This window comes from Branchiostoma belcheri, unplaced genomic scaffold, assembly GCF_001625305.1.
Source record: "Branchiostoma belcheri isolate BF01 breed outbred unplaced genomic scaffold, Haploidv18h27 scaffold2, whole genome shotgun sequence".
In the NCBI taxonomy this organism is placed as follows: Eukaryota; Metazoa; Chordata; class Leptocardii; order Amphioxiformes; family Branchiostomatidae; genus Branchiostoma; species Branchiostoma belcheri.
In genome coordinates this window covers 1,692,243-1,716,092 of record NW_017803490.1, presented here as the reverse complement: position 1 = coordinate 1,716,092, position 23,850 = coordinate 1,692,243, and the positions used below count along the sequence as shown (strand labels likewise).

At 39.1% G+C, this 23,850-nt stretch overlaps 2 protein-coding genes across 2 annotated transcripts in view; both read left to right on the top strand.

Moving 5' to 3' along the window:
* LOC109468813 (muscle M-line assembly protein unc-89-like) overlaps positions 1 to 11,321 on the top strand; it is a 22,800-nt gene extending 11,479 nt beyond the window's left edge. The window contains exons 15-22 of the mRNA XM_019767153.1: positions 2,466 to 2,643; positions 3,208 to 3,299; positions 4,718 to 5,017; positions 7,447 to 7,581; positions 8,554 to 8,704; positions 9,847 to 10,042; positions 10,432 to 10,620; positions 11,129 to 11,321. Of these exons, the coding sequence (XP_019622712.1) occupies positions 2,466 to 2,643; positions 3,208 to 3,299; positions 4,718 to 5,017; positions 7,447 to 7,581; positions 8,554 to 8,704; positions 9,847 to 10,042; positions 10,432 to 10,620; positions 11,129 to 11,311 (1,424 nt within the window). The 3' untranslated portion in view covers positions 11,312 to 11,321. The remainder of the gene's footprint in view (positions 1 to 2,465; positions 2,644 to 3,207; positions 3,300 to 4,717; positions 5,018 to 7,446; positions 7,582 to 8,553; positions 8,705 to 9,846; positions 10,043 to 10,431; positions 10,621 to 11,128) is intronic.
* A 2,483-nt stretch (positions 11,322 to 13,804) lies between these two features.
* The window catches only part of LOC109468357 (mucin-17-like), a 21,158-nt gene continuing 11,112 nt past the window's right edge, over positions 13,805 to 23,850 (top strand). The window contains exons 1-4 of the mRNA XM_019766606.1: positions 13,805 to 13,966; positions 21,123 to 21,227; positions 21,798 to 22,197; positions 23,757 to 23,850. The exon at positions 23,757 to 23,850 is cut by the window's right edge and continues 36 nt beyond it. Coding sequence (XP_019622165.1) covers positions 13,931 to 13,966; positions 21,123 to 21,227; positions 21,798 to 22,197; positions 23,757 to 23,850 — 635 coding nt within the window. The 5' untranslated portion in view covers positions 13,805 to 13,930. The remainder of the gene's footprint in view (positions 13,967 to 21,122; positions 21,228 to 21,797; positions 22,198 to 23,756) is intronic.

The following is a 23,850-nucleotide window of genomic DNA, read 5'->3' as shown; positions in this document are numbered from 1 at the left end:
GTTTAACGATAAACTATTGTGTACAATTTGAGGAAATTGATTGAAATCATGCTAACTCAGGTACGGTCAGTCCATATATTGATAAAAACAAACCTAATAATTTTGCCCTAAAGCAGCATATATACCTGCCATAACGTATTATTTCAAGAAATTTGGAAGACAGGGAAAATATATACAAAATGACATAAGCTTAAGCTGTGCCCACGCACATGAGTGTACGTACATATACATCAGGGCATTCCTGGGTGCATGGCAGAAGCAAGCTTAAGCATTACCATTAAAACAGTTCTTAAGATTGTAACATTTCTTGTGACCATGACTTCTTCAGAATAAAGTGCCTCCTTCTACAACTAGAGGTGTCTGGAGCTTCTGTTGGTCTTCTTTTTCCTACAACTCTTTTCTTTAACGGCAGTTGTGTTTCTGTGTTAATAACATTTCCTTTTTACCAAACCAATCTTGAGATCTTAAAGTGTGCTGTAACTGGTGTTCATGGTGTGATTTTTCTCTCCTATGAATAACATTTGTATTGTGTAGTTGGATCTAACAACATGGATTGCCATATCTGGACGTCAAAGCAGCTACATAAACATAGTGCCAATCTGCTGATTATCATTTCCAAACTGTTTTAGCCTTGCCCCCTGGCCCTGAAAACTCTAACAAACTTGTTCATCAGCTACATTTTGCATATACAGAAAACCCATTTCCAGAATCGCTGCTTTCGCAGAATCAAACCATGATGTGCAGTGTTTAGAGTCAGTAGCAAGTTCTTGACTTACGATCCAGAGAGGTAGTAGTCTAAACACTGACTCTATTAACTTGTCACATCAAGAAGAATGTTTCTTTATATGAAAAGGGTCATTGGCAAAGCACACGTCTATGTACCTGTCCCGTGTAGAACAACAGCAGACAAACAGAAGTATAAATCCCTCCTACTATAAAATTGCAACATTATGTAACCCAACACCAGTTACCATGGTGAGAGACGTCAACAAATCAGGTAATTGGCCAGGTCAGAGGTCAGTGTTTGGAACGGAAGAAGAAGAGGAAACGTAGCAAAAACAATGTTTTCCTTCGGCGAAAATAAAAAGCGACTGTCTTGTGACTCTAGCCCTAAATCACTCAGTCCCAGGCACGCCGGAGATCATCCCGGATGAGAGCACGGTGACGCCGCACTCCGTCACGCTGGTGTGGAAGGACCCTGACCCGTCCCACGGTGACGTCTATCACGTGCTGTACGCCAAGTTCTACGGACAGAGCTCCGGAAGGTCAGCGTCTGGATCCGTTATGTGTAGAGTAGAACAATGACAATGGCAATGGCGTTTATTGCAGACTCATGTCCAACTGAAGCTAAGTGCAATAAGTTAGACACTTATGGTATGATAACTATTCTGTGCATATCTATATCTAGGATACATGATTCTTGTCTTTTCTTGTTCTCAAATATCGTGAGGCTAAAAAATATCATGAACTCAAGTATCATAAGCATGATAAGGCTACATACCTTAGTACATCCAGATGTGCAGATATCGATAACTATGCCAAGCGAGCTTCTAAGTGATATTTAACGTATTGTAAAGCAAAATATTGTAAACACAACTTATGCAAAGAGATAGGCAACATCATATATAGTAATATGGGTAATATGCTAATAAAATCAGATTCATGTGTGGTCATCATCATGCACATATAGTTTAACCAACATTTTGATTTGTATATGTATGTAGTGTAACCATGTCAACAAGAGCAAATCACTGCATTTCACCTGCATGCCATTAGATACTGCTTGTTAAACACAGACTCTCTAATACCTTGTTTGTTGCCTTCCTTTAGATATAAGACAATATCCGGAGTGAAGGAGCGGCAGTGCACCGTGAGTAACCTGGAGCCGGACACCAAGTACAAGTTCTACGTGCGAGCGGTGGATAAGGCCGGGATCAGCAGAGGCGTGGTCATAGCCACGTCACCTCCAGGTAAAACAAAAAAAAACTAGACAAAGCTTTCTAATCTAGGAAGGTACCATTTGCAAAGCAAATGCATAATGTTTACCTTCGCATATATGGTCTGCTCTGATAATTATTACTCAAACACATTCATATATATGGTCAGATAGGAGTCTAAATCCCTCCTGCTATGAAATTGCAACATGATGTAACCCAACACCAGTTACCATGGTGACAGACTGCTGGTTCAGGTCATTGACCTTATTGGTTTGGAGAAGAAGAAAAGAGAAAATAATGCAAAAAACAATATGTTTTTCTTCGGTAAACATAATAAGGTCATGTTAATTTGATTATATGGGTGAACTTATCCCATAGACTAAAGAACCTATTGACTTCGTGAGCAGTGGATCATAGGTTGCAGATAGTCTGTGGCGCCTCCTGTCAGCTCTGAGTTTCACCAATGAGTTGATCATGTAGAAGCTTGATGACGTTAGTCCTTTTCTCGTTTGAACCAACCAATCACAGACGACGGCGGGATCCAGTTTCAGAAGATTCTCCGTGACGAAGAGGTGTTCTCCAAGGAGACGGCGACGTTCGAGTGCCAGCTGTCCGCTCCTAAAGCCGAGGTGAAGTGGTTACGGAACAGCGTACAGATCCACTGCAGCGCAAAGTACAAAATAGAGGAGGACGGCGTCACACACAGGTATGCAGCGTTCAGGGTTCAAAATATTTTGTGCTACCATGATTGCAGAAGCTTTTAAGATATCAGTCTATATTTTTGCTCGTCATTGGAAACACTTTGTAACAGCTATGGCTGTCAATGACCATTATTGTAGATTGGTAGTCAATACTAGCCATTGTACAGTATCTATATCTTTGTGCTATCTTTGCACATGATTAATTGCAGAAGCTTTTGGAAACGTGGCGTAGTGATATCTGTCGATAATTTTGTTCTTCATTGGAAGTACATTGTAGCAATAGCAAATGTTTCTGTATATGTACCTCATTGACATAGGCAATGTATGATTACATATCTGAATAACTTGAGGAATGAATCCCCTCTACTATATACTGAATTCGTCGATTAAGACACGTTTTGAATTCACTTCTGTTCTCTGAACCATGCATTAAGGACAACTTGAATGATATGCCTTAAACCGTATTGTGTTTACCTGAAAACCTCTTAGCCATACATCATAAAGCATTGGTGAGGCAAATACTGTGAAAGAGCAACTATAACTGTTTGCTACATCATTTTGTCCCCAAGGTTGATCGTAAACAACTGTGGTAAAGAGGACGTGGCTGAATACACGTGTCAGTGTGGCAGCAACAAAACTACTGCTAGTCTGAGAGTAAAAGGTCAGTAGTCCATTCACCATAGTATTTCACTCGTATTGCATATTGTGTACCCTGGGTGCCAAACTAGTATCGGGCCGCTAGCCGTTTTCCTTCGGCAGCCAAGAGCACTTCGCTCGCCTACCTAAATTACCGCTACGGGGGAGTTAAGCCCGAGGGGAATTTGGGTTGTAGGGCAAGCCAAACTCCCCCCGGGCTAGACTCCCCCGTAGCGGTAATTTTCGACAGGCGGTCGAAGTGCTATTGGCTGCCGAAGGGAACAGCTATCGGCCCGAAACGAGTTTGGCACACAGGGTACATATTGTGAAAATATATTATTCGCTTCCACCTTTTCATTTCATTATGCTTGGTGTAACTTCGTTAGCTTGGTTACCAAACCTATTATAGCTCCCGATTCCTACATCCTTTCCGCAAATAGAGAGAGGGTGTAGGAATCGGGAGCTATAATAGGTTTGGTAACCAGGCTGTAACTTCGTATGCGTTCGCAATGTTGCTTCCATTTCATATTGTTTTGCTGCTGCTTTCTTTCTCTTGTGTTGGTATCCTTTCTATCTTCTCTTTCCATGTTCACTTTTGCAGATTCAGAACTATTTCGAACCGAACTCTTTCGAACAGAGCTCTTGCGAACAGAGCTCTTTCGAACATACCTATATTACCATGTCATATGTGAGTACTCGACACATGCGTGCTCTTCATGAATTCACTCAGAACAACTAATTTGTTCTTGTATACAACACGAAACATTCGTTAATGACAAGTTTGTGGATGACAATTGTTAACAGCTCATACTAAAGCTATCCTATTTTTGTGTTGTGGCCGTAATATCATTAAGCCAAGTCAGCATCATGTAATTAACGTTAACATTATATCTTTTTTTTGTTTCATTAGATATTTATACTGTGTGACATCTGAACTAGATACAATGCAAGTGTTTGTGGAATATTTCGTATACATTTCTCACCACTATACCATATTGTTGCTAACTTGCTATATGCTTGCTGTCCCCCAATCCACATTTCATGTTATGATATCGTACATCGCTGACTTTCACGCATTATTTCAGTTATAAAAACATTAGAAATAGATTACGATTAAAACCAATAATGTTTAGATTCTTAAACATAAGGCAAAATGTTTATTTTTGCAATCTTGCATATTTCCATCTTACAATATTGCTCAACCATCAATGAACCTAGCCTGGGTACCATATGGATTTTGGCTCCGCAACGCTCGAAAAATTTGCTGAGCCAAAATCCGGATGGAACACAGGCTACAGTGAACCCATGCTCCAAACAAGACTTGCAACGTAAAAAGACATTGCCATAGCGACGGCGGTGTGTTCGCTTTTCGCTACTCATACTCAGGCTCCCCCCTGAGGCATCGCCAAAAAGTGTCACTAATTTTTTCCTTCTCTCCACCAGAATCCCAAGGCCCGGAAATCCTGTCGGACAAGTGTAAGATAGAAAGCGACTCCATCACCCTGTACTGGACCACTCCTACCCTCAGCACGTTCAGAACGTACCAGGTTCTGTATGCCACCAGTTTCGGCCCTGCAGTCACCGACAACTACAACTACCAGACTCTATCCGACATCAGTACGACCTTCTGCCGAATCCCAGCCCTGGAGGCCGACACGACGTACAAGTTTTACGTCCGAGGGGTGACGAAGGACGGCATCAGTCGCCCGAGCAGAGGCGTCGAACTCACGACCAAGCCCGAAGGTACAGCCGATCGCCGGGGCTCCGGGACTCTCAGAATTACCGTAGTGTAGAAAATAAACGATTCTATAGATCTGTGAAGAAAATTAAACTGTTTTTTCTCCAACCTAAAAAGAAACTATCTCACCAGAAATTTTCGACTGAATTTCTCAGTCTTCATCAGCTTTATGACCCAAGTGCTGTGGACACGTGACTTTTAGCCACGTGTGACGTCAGCACTGGGTCAAAGTTCGTCGAAAGTCGGTATCGCCCCCCGTCACGGTTGAGTGAAGGTTGGTATGCTCTGGTGAATTAATTTGGAGAACAGTTTGATTTTTTTTTCATGTATTTTACCAACTCAGATGAACTTCCATGCTGATACTATAGATCTATAAGTTTTTTAAAAGCGTAAAAACTCCATACGCTAGCAGTATTTTACTTATTTATGAAGGTAGTTAAATTATAATCACGATACCTTGCGTTGAAAGACTCCAAAAGTAAGTCTGATGAAGAAAAAAGGTGCGGACCAAAGTTTGGTTCTTCGTGTAAATGTTTAGAAATTAGGTAAGTCATTTATATTTAAAGAGCGCATCATGACATAATGTTTCCCTAAACGGACCATTGCCAGCTCTGCCCAGTCAAATCGGCCCGACCAGAGCAGGGTTGGAAAGAGAGAAAAGAGTTCAAAAGAGAGAAAAGAAGGCTATAGAGTCATGAGACTGTTGTTTAGAATTAAGGTGGGTGTTTTGGCTGTATTTGTTATTGAGAAAAAATTTGGTGGTTGGGCCTACTTGACCAGGGCGGTGGGCCGAGTTGACCAGGGCGGTGGGCCGAGTTGACCGTTGACCAGGGGGGTGGGCCGAGTTGACCAGATGTGAGATGGGCCGAGTTGGTAATGGTCCGAGTCTGTATACAAGTAGTATAACGTCGAGACTATCAAATTGCACTACTTAGGACCCGATTGACAAACTTCGGGTGGGGTTTAGAAGAGCTACCTTGTCTGATTTTCTTCTATGTGATAGTTGTTCGGCAAGGTGCGGAGGGTTTTGGGCTTTTGCTGTGTAGAATATATGTAGTGCGTCGCATACAACGCTTCAGGCTAGTCAATGCATTGCCTAACGCTAAGATTGTTGCCTTAGAATACGGTGCCTTAGACTATGTAGTGCCTTATTTCATGTCAAGCCATAGCTTTTAGTCGCCATTCGTAGACATGCATTACATCCGGGACACATGGGAATAAGAACTGTTACCATGGCAACCATCCAACCAATCGGTGAGGGGCTTCCATAACAATATGGCGGTTGGGTTCATTTGGGGGTGACAAACAAAATGGTGATGGTGACTTCTCTGTGTGTTATTCTGCTCCGGTGTTTGTGTATTTTCTTCTCGTTCTAATAAAAGTGTATCTTCTCCACACTGCGATTCCCTGCTTCCTTTTTCCTCGACTTTTCATTCTTTACTAACACTTTTTCCTGCGTCCATGTTGTGTGCCGAGCACAATAGAAACCTTCGACCTACTAATCTCCAAGCAGATCTTTTGGTGGGGGTAAGACGGTATCAAATTGGCCAGTCTGTGTGCATTTCCCCACAAAAAGATCTGCTTGGAGATTTTGTAGTTAAAAGTTCGACCGTTGCAAGTCCAGGGGCCACAAGAATAATGCTTAAAACTCACATGCGGCTTCTAAATGCAGTGTATTGTACATATATTGAAGCTTGCATATATTTCAAGAAGTAGAATGTGACTAGGAGCTAGTACTATCCAGCTAGTAAAAGCAAGGACGGGTAGAGAGATAGGTAAAGTATTTTGTGGACATTTCATTTGGACGAGCCAACGGTCTAGGATTCAAATTTATTCATAGATTTTCTTCTGATCTGCAGATCTTCCAGGTTCCCAGGTTCAAAACTACTATCAACGTCATCGACGGCATTTATTAGGTTTTGAGGCCTCCTTTTTTTCCAGTTTTGTTAACCAAAAAGGCGTCACCATAGATAACATGCCAGCACTCCATTCCCTTACACAGCATCACCATTTAACATCAGGCTTTCATCATTCAAATCACGCAAATGAAGGTTGAATTGTAGCCAAGGTTTATTCATTGCAAGGGCAAGCATGAAAGAAAGCCCTCCACTGCACGAATTCTCTACTGCCACCCATATTATATCAGTAAAATCCACACAAAAAATTGCAGCAAGCACTTTTTGATTGTGGTTAAACTTTGTTTTGCTCACAACAGCCATGGGGCCAGTTAGGTACCCGGCTATCTTTGTGAGCGTTTGGACATTTTTTGAACGGACTATGTTGAGTGTTAACGTCAATTTCCACCTTCGAAATTTGACTGTAGTACTGCGCTCTGTTGCAAGAGGGCGCGCGCGCGCGGTACCTAACTGCCCACTGTGATGACGTTGGTTGGTGTTGGGTTTAACCAAGTGGGGATGTGGTACTGTACACACAGGAAGGCGGAGCCGCTTGCGGACCCGGGCCAGAAGCGAGGAGAACCTGTCTCGTGCGCTCTCTCCTTCCACTCAGAAAAAACGACTTTCCTTCAACTTCAAAGACATCATAAGTGACAGCGCACCAGGACTTACACGTACGGTGTACACTCGGATTTTCTCTAGCTTTTCGATGAAACAAACATGTACTTGAATAACTAGCCGTGCATATTTGTGCAATGTACCACAATTCTGCGTGGTACAGCCAACGAAAATAACCTGCTAACTTTGTCCCAAACGCTTCAAGGATCTAGACCTGATATAAACGAAAACATGAAATTAACAACTATGTTTAGCAATGATTAATTGACAACAGCTACTGCTGGCTTTGATTCAATTCTTGTAGCACGTGCACGTTTGTTTAAGCTATCTTTCTTTGTGTGTCTATATGATAACTCTAACTGTACTACTGCCACTAGTACTGACGCGATATTGTCTCTGTCATCTGTAATGTAAGAGCTAACTACTTGTTTTCTGTTGTGTGTTTGTGCTCGTTTTGGTCTTCCTTGTCCCTGTCCGCACACACTCCCACACTAACACTCTGTCAGACATGATGTACACATATCTACACTTCAGTAGAACACAGTGGTTTCAATCGCATGTAAGATTCTAGTCGACAACTTACGACCGACGTTGTAAAGATCGCGTGCAATGAGCACTTCGTACCGTCAGTTATTCTTCTGTAGAATGGTAAAGGTAGGGAAGGCAAACGTGTACATTTGTAGCAAACAATTGTTGCAGTTATTTGTTTCTAGCATTCGAGATGGTAAGTATGATTCTATTTATAATGATGTCGTGGAGCATATTCTTGCAAAACTCGGAGTGTACTCTATATGTAAACCATTGCCATATTTTCTTATTCAAATGCTGCAATCTTGTGTTTTTGTTTTGCATTTTTTCTCTTTTTGATTTTATATAGTTGAAACTGCTGGCTTGAGCAAATGCACAAACTGCTTGGCGAACTATTGCACGCTTTGCTGCAAAGGAAATATAGTTTATTTCCTGCCTTTTTTTAACCCTTGATGATATAATCTTTGTGCCGATAAAAAACACCTTGTTTTCGTGTTTAGGAAAAGAGCCAGGAATCAACATGTCGGACGTTCTGAGGAACTACGTGTCTCCGTTCTTTAAGAAGGGACTGGTCAGTACCATGGTCAAGGTGGGGTCCGAAGTGCGGCTGGAGTGTACCATTGGAGGGTTCCCCAACCCTATGGTCATCTGGTAAGTCGTCATGTATAGTGCACTCACTGGATAGGTTCCTAGTACCATCGTAGGGTGGAACTCGTTGTTACCAAGTACAGTAGGGGCATCATCTCTAGATTGCTTCAAACAGCACTTTAATACAGTTAGATGTACAAGTGTTAGGTGTAACAGAGTCGCTAGAGTTTCGCATGTCTGCAAAGCCGGTGTGTTACGCCGAGGGGTGGTTATACCGGCTATACACTCAGATACAGATAGATTTAAACAAGATGTATTTAACGTGGACATGCAAACAATTTATAATGTATACATTCAGTATACTTAGTCAGGAATAGAGCTAATTTCCATGTATTTCATGTGCTGCAACGATATCTGTATAGCTAGTCTTTAAATTGACAAGCTAGAGGGAAAAGAAAAAAAACACGGTTGTCACTCTCCTTGGTGCTGAAAACCCGATACAGTGGTACCAGGCTTTGGAAAGTGGCTGGAAAGTAGAAAAATTGGCCAAATAGACAGATGATATGCTAGGGGAGTTGTATGTTCTGTGTTAAGAGAACAGTTTGTCGCTGGTAGACGCTATGCTAAGCTCGGGGAAAAAGACAAGATACCGGTTGTCCCTGTCCTTGGTGCTGAAAACCCGGTTCAGAGGTACGTCACAGTACGAAAACAGGCCTCAGGAAGCGGCTAGAGAGTAGAAATTGGCCAAATATATGCCAGGGGAGTTGCTCAGCACTAAGGGAACATTTTGCCGCTGGTAGAGGCCACGATAAGCGATTTGTCTCAGTAATAACAAGCTAGAGGGAAAAGAAAATATACCGATTGTCGCTCTCCTTGGTGCTGAAATCCTGGTTTACCTGATGATAAGTGATTATGTTTACCGAAGGAAAACATATTCTTTTTGCTCAGTTTCTTCTTCTTCTCCAAACAGTGACCTCTTACCTGGTTCATTAGACCGTCTCTCACCATGGTAACTGGTGTTGGGTTACATCATGTTGCAATTTTATAGTAGGAGGGATTTAGACTCCTGTCACCATGTATGTGAATGTGTTTGAGTAAGAATTAACACAGCAGACCGTATGCGAAGGTAAACATGCATTTGCTTTGCAAATGTTTCTTTTCTAGTTACTAGGTTGTATCCATCTGACTTGTGTATTGTTTCCCAGGGAGAAGGACGGCCGTGAGGTCAGGCAGGACTATCGCCACAAACTCATCCGGGACAGTGAGGAGGAATTCACGCTAGTGATCTTCCGCGTCCGCGCAGAGGACTCTGGGACATACGAAGTGGTGGCCAGGAACGAGGCTGGCGAGCGGCGCAGTTCGGCCACCCTGGGGGTCACTGACCTCGAGTCCGTCAACGAGGTATTGTTTTGTTTGTTGTTTGTGTTTGTTTGTTTGTTTGTTTGTTTATTAGCATATAATAAAAGTAATATCATCGCTCAGTCTTCATCAGCTTATGGCTCAAGTGCTGATTACTTTGCGAGGGGGGTGAAAGAAGCCATCTACGTCAGGGCATACCAACCTTCGCTCAACCGTGACGGGGGGCGGTACCGACTTCCGACGACCTTTGACCCAGTGCTGACGTCACACGTGGCTTTTAGCCACATGACCACAGCACTTGGGTTATAAAGCTGATGAAGACTGAGCGATTCAGTCGAAAATTTCTGGTGAGTTAATATCGTTTTTGATTTGGAGAACAGTTTAAATTTCTTCAGACACCAAAACTGAAATTACTGTATTTGTCCTTGAAGGTGGGGAGTTCTCCCGTGCCCCCTCCCCGCCGGAGGGGGAGGATCAGTGCGCCCATCTTCGGGGAGGTTCGGGAGAAGGTGGGGCACTTCGAGCGGGGGGCGAAGAGGTACGAGAGCTTCCGAGAGCGCCGACAGCCACCGCCGCCCGAGGTCTCCGAGTCCAACCTACGCAGGTCACAGAGTACAGAGGTAGGAAAGTACTGCAACTGATGATGATTGTCTTTAGCTGTAACAATTTCTACCACTGTCGTAATGAAGTATAAAGGATATGATATTATGCCATATAGGAACTTGAACATAACTGAAAAACGTGTAATTATGTCTACCTTTGTCGGAATTTGTAAATATTTCTCCTCAAATGCAGTGTAAGGCAAAATTTATTTCATCTCTAATTGTCTATTTTATGACGACATCAGAAAACAATTATTCACCACCGTGTCCAAAATGCTCCCTTACTTCCCCACTATTCCCTACCACGAAAAAAACAGGTTTACTACTAAAATCAAAGAACCCAGTAAAACTAGTACCATGCATGTTGTAGAATATACATGTAGTATCATGCTAGACGTAGATATACTCTCACATACCACTGTATTTTCTTTCTTCATACATGTTGTTTGTAACTGCAATTAGCCATCGGGCATGTACTTGCAATAAACTATCTATAGAGATTGTTGAACCCTTATTCCTTGAACAGATGCTGTCCCACCATCAGCGGTCCAAAGTGAGCGCTCCACTCTCCTGGCTCAAGAAGCAGCTCCGGTCCTCTCTAGCCGACGACGATCTTAAAGAGGAGAAAGAAGAACGCGAATCAAAGCCGAGCAAGGCACGAAGCTTCTTCGGCCACCTTAGGAAGACACACAGTACCAGCCGATTCTAACCGAGGAGCTACCGAAATGTCTTCGGGTTTCGTCGGAAGCTTCACTTAGTTCGACTTAGCTTATCATATCATGCATTTTATTTATTTTATTTTATTCACATGGATTTTTGAGCATTGGATAGGAAGCACTTATTGTGCTTATGTGAATCCGCTGCTCATAAAACATAATACAAATGTAAACATAAAGATGACATAAAGTATAGCATTAACATAAAATGAAAGTGGCTGGCGCACCAATACCTAGCATAACATTGTTGAGATTGGTCAAATCTTCCAGAGTGGTAGATATCATGCATTGAACTAAACAGTTTACACAATATATGTTTTTGCTGTTAATTTATATAGCTTACGTTTTGATAATAGAGAATGTTTTCTTTTTTTCTTTCCTTTAATTTCACCACAAACTGGGAAGGCAGATGTTTGTTTGTTTGTTTGTTTACCTTAGACTTTTTTTTAACGTGCAGTCATTTTTAGGCCTCATGACGTGTTAAACTGAGGGCCTTATTAGTTTGCGCCATTATTAACTTGCAAAGTTATTGAAATTTTTGCTTTAATACATAAATTTAGTGCAAAAATGGGAAAAAGAATCTTTAAGTCTTGAACAGTGATAGATCATCGGTAATAGTAACGCTAAAACAGATTTAACTTCGAGCTATTGCAAACTTTAAGAGAGACAAGGAACTTTTGTCATGAAAACCATCTAGAAAGTGTAATATTAATCCTTTTATCTTAATGAGTTAAACACAAATACAATGAAAATTGCCATCAAATATATGACAGTTCCATGGTATCAAATGAATATGGCTGCATAGAATAATACTAACTAATAGTGTATTTATATTTACTAATGTTGCATAGTGAACATGTTTAAACGCATTTTATGTGTGGAAATCAGACGTCAACATCCGTTGTAGATGTTGCATGTAAGATATATGTATGCTGCTTTAAGAGAATGTTGTATAACAATTGCTGAATATTTATATGGGATATATTTATATGCAAGGTATTTATATGCAAGATATGTATTTTATAAACGTCTGGGCTAAGGTTTGAATGATAATTCTATGGATATTTTCGGGGTGAATGGGCTGAAAGGGCATTTTTAAGGAATAAAAGTGGACTATTTTGCTGTATTGTGTTTCAATCTTGCGATCTTTTGTTTATACTCTTTGGATCTTTTGCATTACATACAAGGCCATGTTGATTTGATTACATGGATGACATCCGCGCGCGCATGAATTTTCGGCCGTTTCCAAAAAAAAAAAGTTTTCAACCAAACTGTAAATCGTACAAAACAGTTGCAAAATGAGCAAATATATACCGTAGGTTAAAACAAAACATAGGAAAACGATACCAATGTCGTAGAATGCCAAAATCAAACGAAAAAGACGAAAATGTAAAGAAATAAATTTGAAGAGTCGATTATTCGCCTCGGTCATTTGTTCAACCTTCATGACCACGTAGATTTCATAATGAAGGCACCTTTTTTTTTTGGCCAAACTTTTTTTATTCGCACGCTCGCATCAGTTTTGGGGTTCCCAGAGGATGTCATCCATATAATCAAATCAACATGGCCTTCTCTTCACCTATGCTGAATGGCGCATACATATCAGACTTGCACGCCTTTTGACTCCATTCCTTTCGCATGGTAAAAAGCAATCTAGAATGATGAACCGTGAGAGCTCAGAGTCATGATACGCGCTGTAGACTAAGCGCTAATGAACAAGCCACCACTTTGCTTAATGGTTGCCTTCATGCCTCCATTAGACTGATTACTGAGTGGCAAATCGCCCTTTCTGAGTGCTTCTTATTATTCCAGCTGCAAAGTTCTTCGTTTACTAGCTTCCGCACTTCCGTAACAAAGTGTACAATCAGTGAAAGACCTCAGTACTAAAACTGCTACTTCTATATCAAACAAATCATTGATCAAGGTTAAAGTCTGTATCGCCATCATATCCCATGCAGTAAAACATCTACTTAATAGGGGGCGCTTTTGTACCGCCAGTCCCCTACCATATCGAAACAGGAGCGCTTTTCCCTTCCGAAGAGAGGGGAAATGGCATGGCCCGTTTAGGGCCATTCCTGCTTATTCTAAGCTTGTCTTTTGTCCTCTACTGTCTTGTTTCCTTCTCTACAAGACTCCCAAATCGAGTGAGTAAATATTTTGTTTTTTCTAGTCGTTCATCCGTTATATTGCTAGCGGACCGTACTTTTCCATCAGGCCGGTCCAAAGGTCAAAAGTCAAATCTTACCTGAGACCCGGTAGGACACACTACTCGGGGTGCAGTATTCGACATTTTTATTTCCTTCCTTCACAAAATAAACACACGAATATCCACCTAACTTTCTTGGTATAACCCCTAATATAGAAGGATTAAATAAATCAGATAATTTGCCGTTCGTTTTGTAATGAGAGAGATGGAAAGTTGTGTCGTTTTTATGAGGTCATTGGGCAACGAGGTAAGGGGGAGTGGTAAATGATTCTCAGTTGAGTCGAGCAGTCGCCGTGATGCGATGGTATCTCTGAGGTTTCTTCCCACTTTTCTCCTTCTAACTATGATTTCTTGAAATTACCAGCGCTTTCCACCGTTCAGAGACGCTCATAAGACACGACCAACCATGGAAGAATTTCTGAGGAAAGCCAAGCAAGCCGCGGTAAGGAAAAATTCTCTATATTTGCTCAGCCCTCCTTGGGAAAAAAATAACGTCGTCTGAAATTCGAGGGCACTGGGCTCGTGCCAAGTTCAAGTGGCGAGGCTGGGAATCGTTAGCTTTTGCCTTTTTTGTGCAGAAGGATTATTTCCGATGACGTCTTCCCCATAAGCTCTAAAGATATTTTGTTTTTCTGGCCATTTTAGGTCCTGAAAACATTGCCGTAACTTTCAAAACAAATGGATATTTTATTGTGAAGGAGGGGGGAGGGCGAAGCAAAAAGAAAACATCACCTTCAATTAAATTGAAAAGATACAAAATTATTCGCTGTCTTTTTCATATTTTGTCTGGTCTTAATTTTTAGGGACAAAGTAATTAATTATTAATGTATTGTTTCGATTACGTAATCACAGAACTTTCGAATAATATCTTCTATCACTATTAAATAAAAGTATTATCTTTTATTTTTTGTCTAAAATTTTTGCTGCATGATGAAGTTCTATAATTTAGAAATTTCAAAAAAAACAATGATATTATAGTACAGGAATTAATATCTTGTTATGGCACCATTGCACCTTATATTTGCAAATAATATCTATGATTAACTATATTATATATAATCATGTGATATTTACATTTCTTTCAAGTGTTTGTCACATCCGTATGTGATTTATATAAAGTATAATTTCAAGATCGTTAAAGCTATATTCAGTATTCTACCCCTAAGTTATGTCTCTGATGGTGACAAAAACATTTCTTCTTCCTTAAATTGTATATTTCTGTTTTTGCTGGTTGTAACAATACTGTATGGGGTTAAATTTTTGGTACCTGCACAGAAGGGGGAGTTACCGTAAGCAAACAACGTTCTTCCATGTCATGTTTGTATTGTCAACAGTAAGGCTGAGTGTGGACTGTGGGTGGCAGTTGCAATGCCTGAATAACTTTGGGCTTTGAATTAGAAACTGAATTCTGTTTTTCTCATACTTACTAGTGAGAATATATACGTTTGTACACTCTTTCTACTATAATAGTACCAGTATACTACCTATCCCAACTCGGAGTCCCCAATATGATATTATGAATTTAACAATGCAGTGTACAAAAATTAGGTTGCCTGTCAGAATTTTAGGTTGCCCCACCTACATTGTATAAGTTACTACTTTCTTCGAATTAAGTAATGTTACATACATAAGCCTTTGACAATATTTTAACAGCCTTTAGTTAACTGATACTAGTAATAGCCATTGATATCATACCTAAAACTAAAAAGCATCTGCCAGATACAGTGGTGCAAGCCAAGTGGGCATGATTTGGGGGGGTGGGGGCATTCTTAAAATTCAGGTAGCCCACTGGGTTACCTAGCCTCAAAAATGGGTTGCCCCAAGTAAAATTTGGTTGCCCGGGGAAACTGGGCAACCAGGTATTTTGCATGCTGCAATGATACTTAATTTGCAGACTTGTGTCCAAAGGCATGACATATAATTTGTAGAAAAGGTATAACGTAAAAACATTGTTTTTTTTAAGTCTAGCGCTATTGAAGCTGAATGGTTAATTATCTCTACATGTTTCGCGTAATACTGTTCGTCTACCTGAAAATCAAGTTAATTCATCTGTTGTTTTTTTTTTTACTTAAGAGGAAGTACACTAATTACAAGAACAAATGATTGTAATTATCTTCTCAAAACAACCCTGAAATTTGTCCTGTGGGTGAATTGATGTTGTAGGACAAGCTGTTACCTAATGAAATTTGCATTGAATATATGCATGACGGCACCAATTTCTCAGTGCATTACCCTAGTCAGTGGACTACATAGTGTTGTACTAAGGCCATAATAAGTAATCTTTATGGATAACATCAGCACGCGCATTAATTTTCGACTGAAAAAAGAACAAGAAAATTTGTTGCCTTCTGACAGTGGTCAACATGCCGAAAATGGGCAAAGATGCTAGAAGGTGAATGGCAGATACTATGAAGGGAGGAGACGAGAAAAGACTCTGATTTAATGTTTTGTTTCTTACTTTGATGCAGTGGTATGTGATGCTGGCTGTAAATTATATGTGATGTTCCCACTGAATCAAAACCATTTGTACAATGATTGAGTCAAAATTTTAAAATGTAGGGTCCTTGTTTTTTTGGCCCGTCTTGTTTTTTTTTTTCGCCCGTTCGCATTAGATTTGGAGTCTGGGGAGGATGTCATCCATAAAATTTACTTGCTGTGGCCTAGTCTCATAGTCCATTCCAAACCCCATTGATGAGAGCCAACAAAATAGTAAATTGGATAGTTGGCAAATTATTATTCCTGTTCAGCTAAAGTTTACTATCATTTTAGTTAGGAAATTTAGAGTTTTGTATAGTCTAAGTATTCTTTGCAGCCCTGACTTTTTAATTGCATGACTTCTTTCTGTAGGAACATAATAATATACTGTCCATGTATTGAAATACGTCTACAATAAAGAAAGAAAAGGACAACCATGTAATGACAATGTATATACAAGGATGGTTCAGTTTTTATCTGGCATTTTACGTGGCTTATTAATTATTAATCATTCAGGAAACTGTAGATCGTTAGCATAGCATGGAATTTTGGATGTTGGCATACATGACAAATTATTCGCTGGTGTATGTGACCTTTTTACAAGGTCAGTCCAACTGAATTTCCTGTATTAAGAATTTGCATGTAACTCTAAATTCTAATGCTAGTTTTTAGCTAAAATTTACAACATAAGCAAAGTCCATATAACAGTGCTTTAGTTGATAATTCAAAGAATTGTTATTATAATTTATAGGACAAATGACCCAAAAGAAATATGTTGAATTTTTTAGCCACACATGTATATTATATTACAATCTAGTGCTACTTTTTAGCTAAAATGTACAATTATATATAGTCAAAAGAAAGTCCAAATTACAGTGCTTTACTTGATAATTTAAAGAATTATTGTTATAATGTATAGGAAAAATGACACAAAAGAAATATGTTAAATTTTTTAGCCATACATGTATATTACAATCTAGTGCTACTTTTTAGCTAAAATTTACAATTATATGATATAGTCAAAAGAAAGTCTATATAACAATACTTTACTTGATAATTCAAACAATTATTATAATAGGAAACATGACCCAAAAGAAATAGTTTTAATTTTTTTAGCCATACATGTATATACACAGCTGGCAATACCTCAAGTGCATATGCAGGTTAGTGCAGGTAAAACTAAAGCTGTGCACATATAATGCAGGTATATATGCAGAAAACAGTATTTAGAGCCCTATAATGTATTACTATGTTCAAGGAGGTTAAATTCTCTCCATATGTTGTAAAGTACTCTAATATCTCTATTTTATATATATAAAATTATATAGTATAATACACATGCACTTCATTTCTATAATCTCCTAACCCTCAGAATTTCAAAAGTGCGTATGTAGTTCCATAGCCTAACAACACAAATATTTATTAGTAATGGCTATCTCTGTTATCTCTAGAGATAGCCATGTGTTTATGTATGGCCATTATTCCAATACTTCAGCAGCAACATGGTAGCTGTGATGATAGACAGACAAATGGCCTTTAGCAAAGACATGATTTCCTTCCCTGCAAGCCAGATACAATCCTGTACTCCACGTACACTTAACTTGCTACTCAAGGAAGTGTTTTAAGGATATCCTGGCCTCGAGTCAAGCACTTTAAGGAGGGCCTGCAAGGGGGGGGGGGGGTCCCGACAATGCTCTACGCTGAATTTTGAAACCTCTCGATTACACTTTACGATAAATTCCAAGTGGCTACAATGCATTACGTAGAATTAAAACGCTGAATACGCTCTACGCAAAAATATTAGAGCGGTCGGTCTACGCTCTACGTAGAATTAAAACGGCCGATTATGCTCTACGGAAAAGGGCTTGCGGGCCCCCTTTAAGGATTCTGTCTCACTTGTGATTAAAGGCATCCAATGCAATTTCAGAGCAGCAAAACTGGAAATTTCTGAATAAGGCAATCTTCATGATATTGACACATACATGTATTGCTTCACATTAGCACATTCAATCAGTTAGTATTTCATAATTTGGGTATTCAAAACTGCAGAAACGAGTCCCAAGATGAGTCCTTTATTTTTTGTGGTGGTACCCTAAAATCAGCCCAGGCAGGGCCCTTCCAGTAACCATTTTCCGTCAGAATTTTGGGAATTTTTGTTCCATGAGGGTCAATATACTGGTGTGCTTAGGCCAATATTGTAAGTTACGTAATACTAGTACTTAGAAATATCACAAGACTGTATTAATTATTCAGTATCAGAAATTTCATGTGATAGTTACAATACACATTTTTGGTGTGCATTTCTAAGCATGCATTTTTCCATATGCATGACTGCTAGTCTCCAAGCAGATGTGGTTTGGTGTTTTACGCATATTTTTTGAGGCATTTTCTATGTATTTATAGTAGTAGACAGCATTTTGATGCTTTGCTTCCCGTAAATGCATACTACCAGTAAGTCGTAGGAAATGCCTCCGAAGCATGTGTACAACAAACTCTATGTATCTGCTTGGAGATTTGGTGAATGCTCTTTTATGGTCCTTTTCAAAACACCTTCAGTTGTACAATAACAGAATCCTGTGGTGTAGAGTGACTAATAGCAGTGCTTACATGTATATCCCTATGAAGCATGCAATTACATGTAATAATGGCTGGAGATACCACCTGTAAATGCAGGCTAGTGTAGGTAATAAAATTGGAGCTCTGCAGGTACTTTTGATATCGTATCCTGCATGTAATCTGCACTGGCCAATTAAACCAACCCGTGACACTAGCTAGCTATCTTGACATATGGCCAGCAGTGGCCCTGAAGAATCATTCTAAGGCCACATCAATTTAATTTGTTGGTTATCAGGTTTTTTCAGAAAAGATTATGAAGCGACAGGGCGGAAAAAAATGAAAATAAAAACGGGTCTAAAAATGCTATGAAAACAGCCATGAAGTCAACACAAAAGGCTGGATTAATATTTGAAAATTTTATTTAAACCACTGCATTGATAAATGGAAAAACTGTAACAACTAGGAAGAAAAATACTTTCCTCAACTGTTGCTAGAATTTAGTAGAAAAAGACGAAGTGAATTCCAACTTAAGCCCAGAATATTGTGGTGTAGAATGACTGATTGTAGTACTCAACTCCAGTACAGCATACAGAGCTCTTATGTCCCCAGGGACTGAACACTTGGCTCTCCCATCAAGTGTGGCTTTCTGGGACTTCTGCCAAATGGAACCAAGGATAATGCAACCATAAAATTGTGTGATAAGTGTTCTTTCCCCCTAACAGGGGTATAATATGTGATTGTGTAGTTTGTATTCTTGCATTAAGTGCATGAAATGTGTACAATTGCATGTCACCTCAGGACTTGAAATGATTTTTCTTGCATAACTGCACTGCTCTTTTTTTTTTAATTACCTGCACCAGACAAATTTTACCTGCATCACTCAAATTGTGGGAAGTATGGATGATAGTGCTAAAAATCGTTTAGAAGCCATTGCCATTATTTCTTTTATATATTGATACATTATATTTACTACATAGTTATAGTGAATGCAGCAAATAAAAATCCACATACATCAATATATCTATGTTAAACCCAGGATATGGACTCAGGTGCAGGTAGACATCAGAAATATCTGCAAAGCTCCAATTTTACCTGCACTATCCTGCATATACCCAGTACAAGGACCAGTGCAGGTTAGGTGCAGGTAGACATCAGAAATACCTCCACAGCTCCAATTTTACCTGCAGTAACCTGCATATACATTGTACAGATGTGATTTTGAGCTCTTATAGAAACTTGAAAGAAAGCTTACAATAATTGGAGATTATTAGATTAAGAAGATAAAAAGGTACTTTCAATATGATATATTGGTGTTATTACACTAATACATTTTTTGTACTAAGCCATAATTTTGAGTGTTATAACATGATTGTACAACCGTAAAATTACATTATATCACTCAATATCATGATAATATGAGGGAAGAATTTTAGCAATTAATTTTTTGAACAGAAGGTATCAATCAGTCAGTGACGAAGATTAGAGAATATTAAATCTGTAACCCTAAGCAGATCAGGTAGCAGGTATAGATTGTTTTTGAAACATTTATTGTGATTCAGAAGTAAAACAGGTTGGAAAAATAGACAAATCATTACTGATCTTAACTTTGTAAATACATATTTAATAGATTGTTATGCTGTCAACATTAATGCATGATCTAAATTACAGTTAAAATTGCTGTTCTTTAAAGCTTTCTAGTGACGATGCCCCAACTGTGCTTGGTGGTAACGAGTTCCAGTCTAGGATAGTTCTTGGGAAATACGAGTTTTTGAATACCTCAATTCTTGGTTGATAACTCTGATATTTGAAGGCATGACTGTTTCTTTTTGTTTTCTGGGCTGGTATCAGATTTTTAGTGGTTGGTACATCCACCAGTTTATTAGTTATTTTGTACATCATGCACAGTCTGGACATTCTACGCCTGTCTTCCAGTGACCCCCACTGTAGCATTCTCAGATGTATTACATGTAAATGACCTTTCCATATTCTTCTTATGCCATTGGATTCACATGCTCGGCCATGCATTTGTGCATAGACTACAGACAAACAAGTTACAGACACAATCTGGCCTTTGGACTAAAGCATGACCTGAATGTTGGGCAGGGGGAGGGGCAGGGGCAGGAACAGGGATAGGCTGAAACTCAGGGATGGATCAAAAACTATTGAAGGGGAGAGAGCCTGAAACTTAGGGATTGATCAAAAATTATTGAGGGGGAGGGGGGATAGAATTGTCATGATCAAAACGTACGATTACAAGACTTGGTTCATACACTTATATGATCATAATAACCAGTAACCGTAATATTTTTCTCAGTGAATTTGATCTGGATACGCCCCCAAACAGATTTATCAGTAGATACCAAAAATATAGATGAGAAGGCCAGTGATGCCAAGTGTTTGCCCTTGATCTTGAAGGTTGTTTTATAAGGCATGAGAATTGAAATCCAAAAATTGTTACCAGGTTTCCTTTTAGTTGGATACATTACATGTATACAGGTAAATGTTGTAACAATTTGACTTATACTTGAAAAAGTTGAATGATGACATTGATATATCCTTCTTTGCAGATTTCTCCCCAAGACCACTCCAGGTTCCATGTAGTACTGGGGAATGAAGCCTGTGATCTGGACTCCACAGTTTCAGCCTTGGCCTATGCCTTCTTTTTGCACAAGGTATGTTTGATATTAATATACAATGTACTTTGTGTTCGTTTTTGACCAGTGTACACATCTAAGGCTACTTTAGTGTTCATGTCTTTGAGTCAGTCAAATTGTCCTATGCTTTGTGAGAGTTGGAAATAATGTCTGTTAGTGTTAGGCCATTATAGGTCCTTGTATGTTATATTTGTAACTGTACCCTATTTTTAATATTTTCCTTGTAAAGAAGAATATACATGTATTGAGAATATCATTGAATCCATTGAACTTAGAGATTGAACTTGTGTATATAATTGTGCGTACGTGGTATATCACAAAAAATAGATAATTTTATTCCTGATTTCTTCATGGTACTAAAAGGTAATACTTAAATGTTCAATATAATTTTCATGGTCACGTATGTCTGTACTGTGAACTTATTATTATTTCCATTACCAAATCAGTTGTCTTTTCTCTCCAATTTTGCTACCGTGAAGACTAAGTGAATTACAGTACCGAGACAATTTTATGAAGGCTACAATTATATAGCTAATAGTGTTGTCATAAGAAAAGCAATAAAAACATTTAATTTCTCCTTCCTTCCAGACTGCTGCTATAGACGACACGAGTGTTGCACACGTCCCTGTCCTAAACATCCCCCGCGATGACCTCCCGCTACGGACTGAAATAACGTTCTTCCTCGCACGGGAGAACATTCCCACAAACTCTCTCACCTTCCGCGACGACATTAACCTTCCCGCGCTCCACAACCAGGGCAAACTAGCGCTAACTCTCGTAGACCACAACGTTATACGCGCTCCGGGAGAACGGGAGTTAGAGTCAACGGTTGTTGAGGTTATTGACCATCATAAGGACGAGAGAGAAGAAAGCGAGGGATGTGAGAAAACGGTTGAAACGGTCGGATCGTGTACAACTCTGGTCGCAGAAAAGATTCTGGAGAAAGATGCTACCGTTATGGACAAACAGCTTGCAACATTGCTGATGGGTGGGTACACTACAATGTATATACTTAGGCCACAGCAAGTAATTCTTCAGTGCGCGCATTAATTTTTGCCTGATTTTGGAGAAAAAAAAAAAAGAAATTTGTTGCCCCCTGACAGTGGTCCACATGCCGAAATTGGGCAAAGATGTCTGTTGTCATGCCGGAAGGTGGATGGCAGATAACTATAAAGAGAGGAGACAAGAAAAGGCTCTGATTTAATGTTTTGTTTCTTACTTTGATGCAGTGATATGTGATGCTGGTTGTGTATATGTGATGTTCCCACTGAATCAAAACCATTTGTACAATGATTGAGTCAGATTTTTAAAACGTAGGAACCTTGTTTTTTTCGGCCCGCCTTGTTTTTTTTTCGCCCGCTCGCATTAGATTTGGGGTCTGTGGAGGATGTCATCCATAAAATTTACTTGCTGTGGCCTTAGTCTAGTATTTGAAATGGAAGAAATTTTACATTATAGCCATCTTGATATGGAAGTATCAGATAATTTTAGTAGTATTGATTTTAATCATTCTATTGCATATTTCTTGTATTTATTGCTTTCATGATATGCAGTTAAATTGATTTTGTAGTTTTCTGATTATATCGCATAAGTTTTGTATGATTGATTTTGATAATGTTCAATTGTGCCATGTATAATGTCCATATATGTTGTTACTGGATTTGACTCTGGTCCTAATGCTGTTATGTTAGGGCCAAAGGAAGGCCAAGGTTAAATAGAAGGCATTTTATTGATCTAAGTTCCAAGGTAAATCAAGTAATGCACCTGATCATGAGTATCAAATGTTCACAATCTGTGTGTTTACTTTGTCTATATTACATGAAAGGACCCTCTTGTGTAATTCTTAAGAGAAAAATCCAACATAATTTCAGCTCAATAACAATTTGAAACTTGTTTAGTTAAAATTGACTTTTTTTGACCTCTGCTAAATTGTATTTTTAATGAGGAAAAATTAAGATTATTTCTTTTCCTGAGCAAAAAGCTAACAACAATATGTCATTGCAAGAACTTAATATATTTTTATTCTTTTTTCTAATTTTTTATGTTGGACGACAACTAGAATTAGAATGTAAACACTCTGGTACTGTACATTATAGTAGATTTCCTACATGAACATTATAATTTCCCAGCAATTTTCCACAATTTTTCCCATCCTTAAGGCCTAGGAAAAAACAAAGTTGTGTTTCCTGTTTCCCAACCGACCCTACAAAAAAACTGCAGACCCTAGATTTTTTTGTGGATTCCTGCAAGGGATATAAATTTTTGGACTGAATGACCTTTTCTAGCTCCATGATCTGACACCTGAGTGATGGAATGTAGTACAATCGATCAGTTTTTCAACATTGAAATTAGAAATATTAGTGTCCTCATCATGCAAGTTTTACTTGTTACACAGTATGATTAAGTTGGATCACTAATAATGACACCAAAGTCTAAAAGAAAAAGAAAGAAGAAAATCCCTACCTACCAACCCTAATTTTTTCCGGACTGAAACAGAAAACACAAATTTTTTCCAAGGCCTAACGACAGTATTTTACTTCCTCCTAGGTACAATCCTTGTAGACACAGTAAACCGTTCAGCCGAAGCCCAAAAGGTCACCCCAAAAGACGAGGCCATTCTGGAAAGACTGAAAGATTTCTG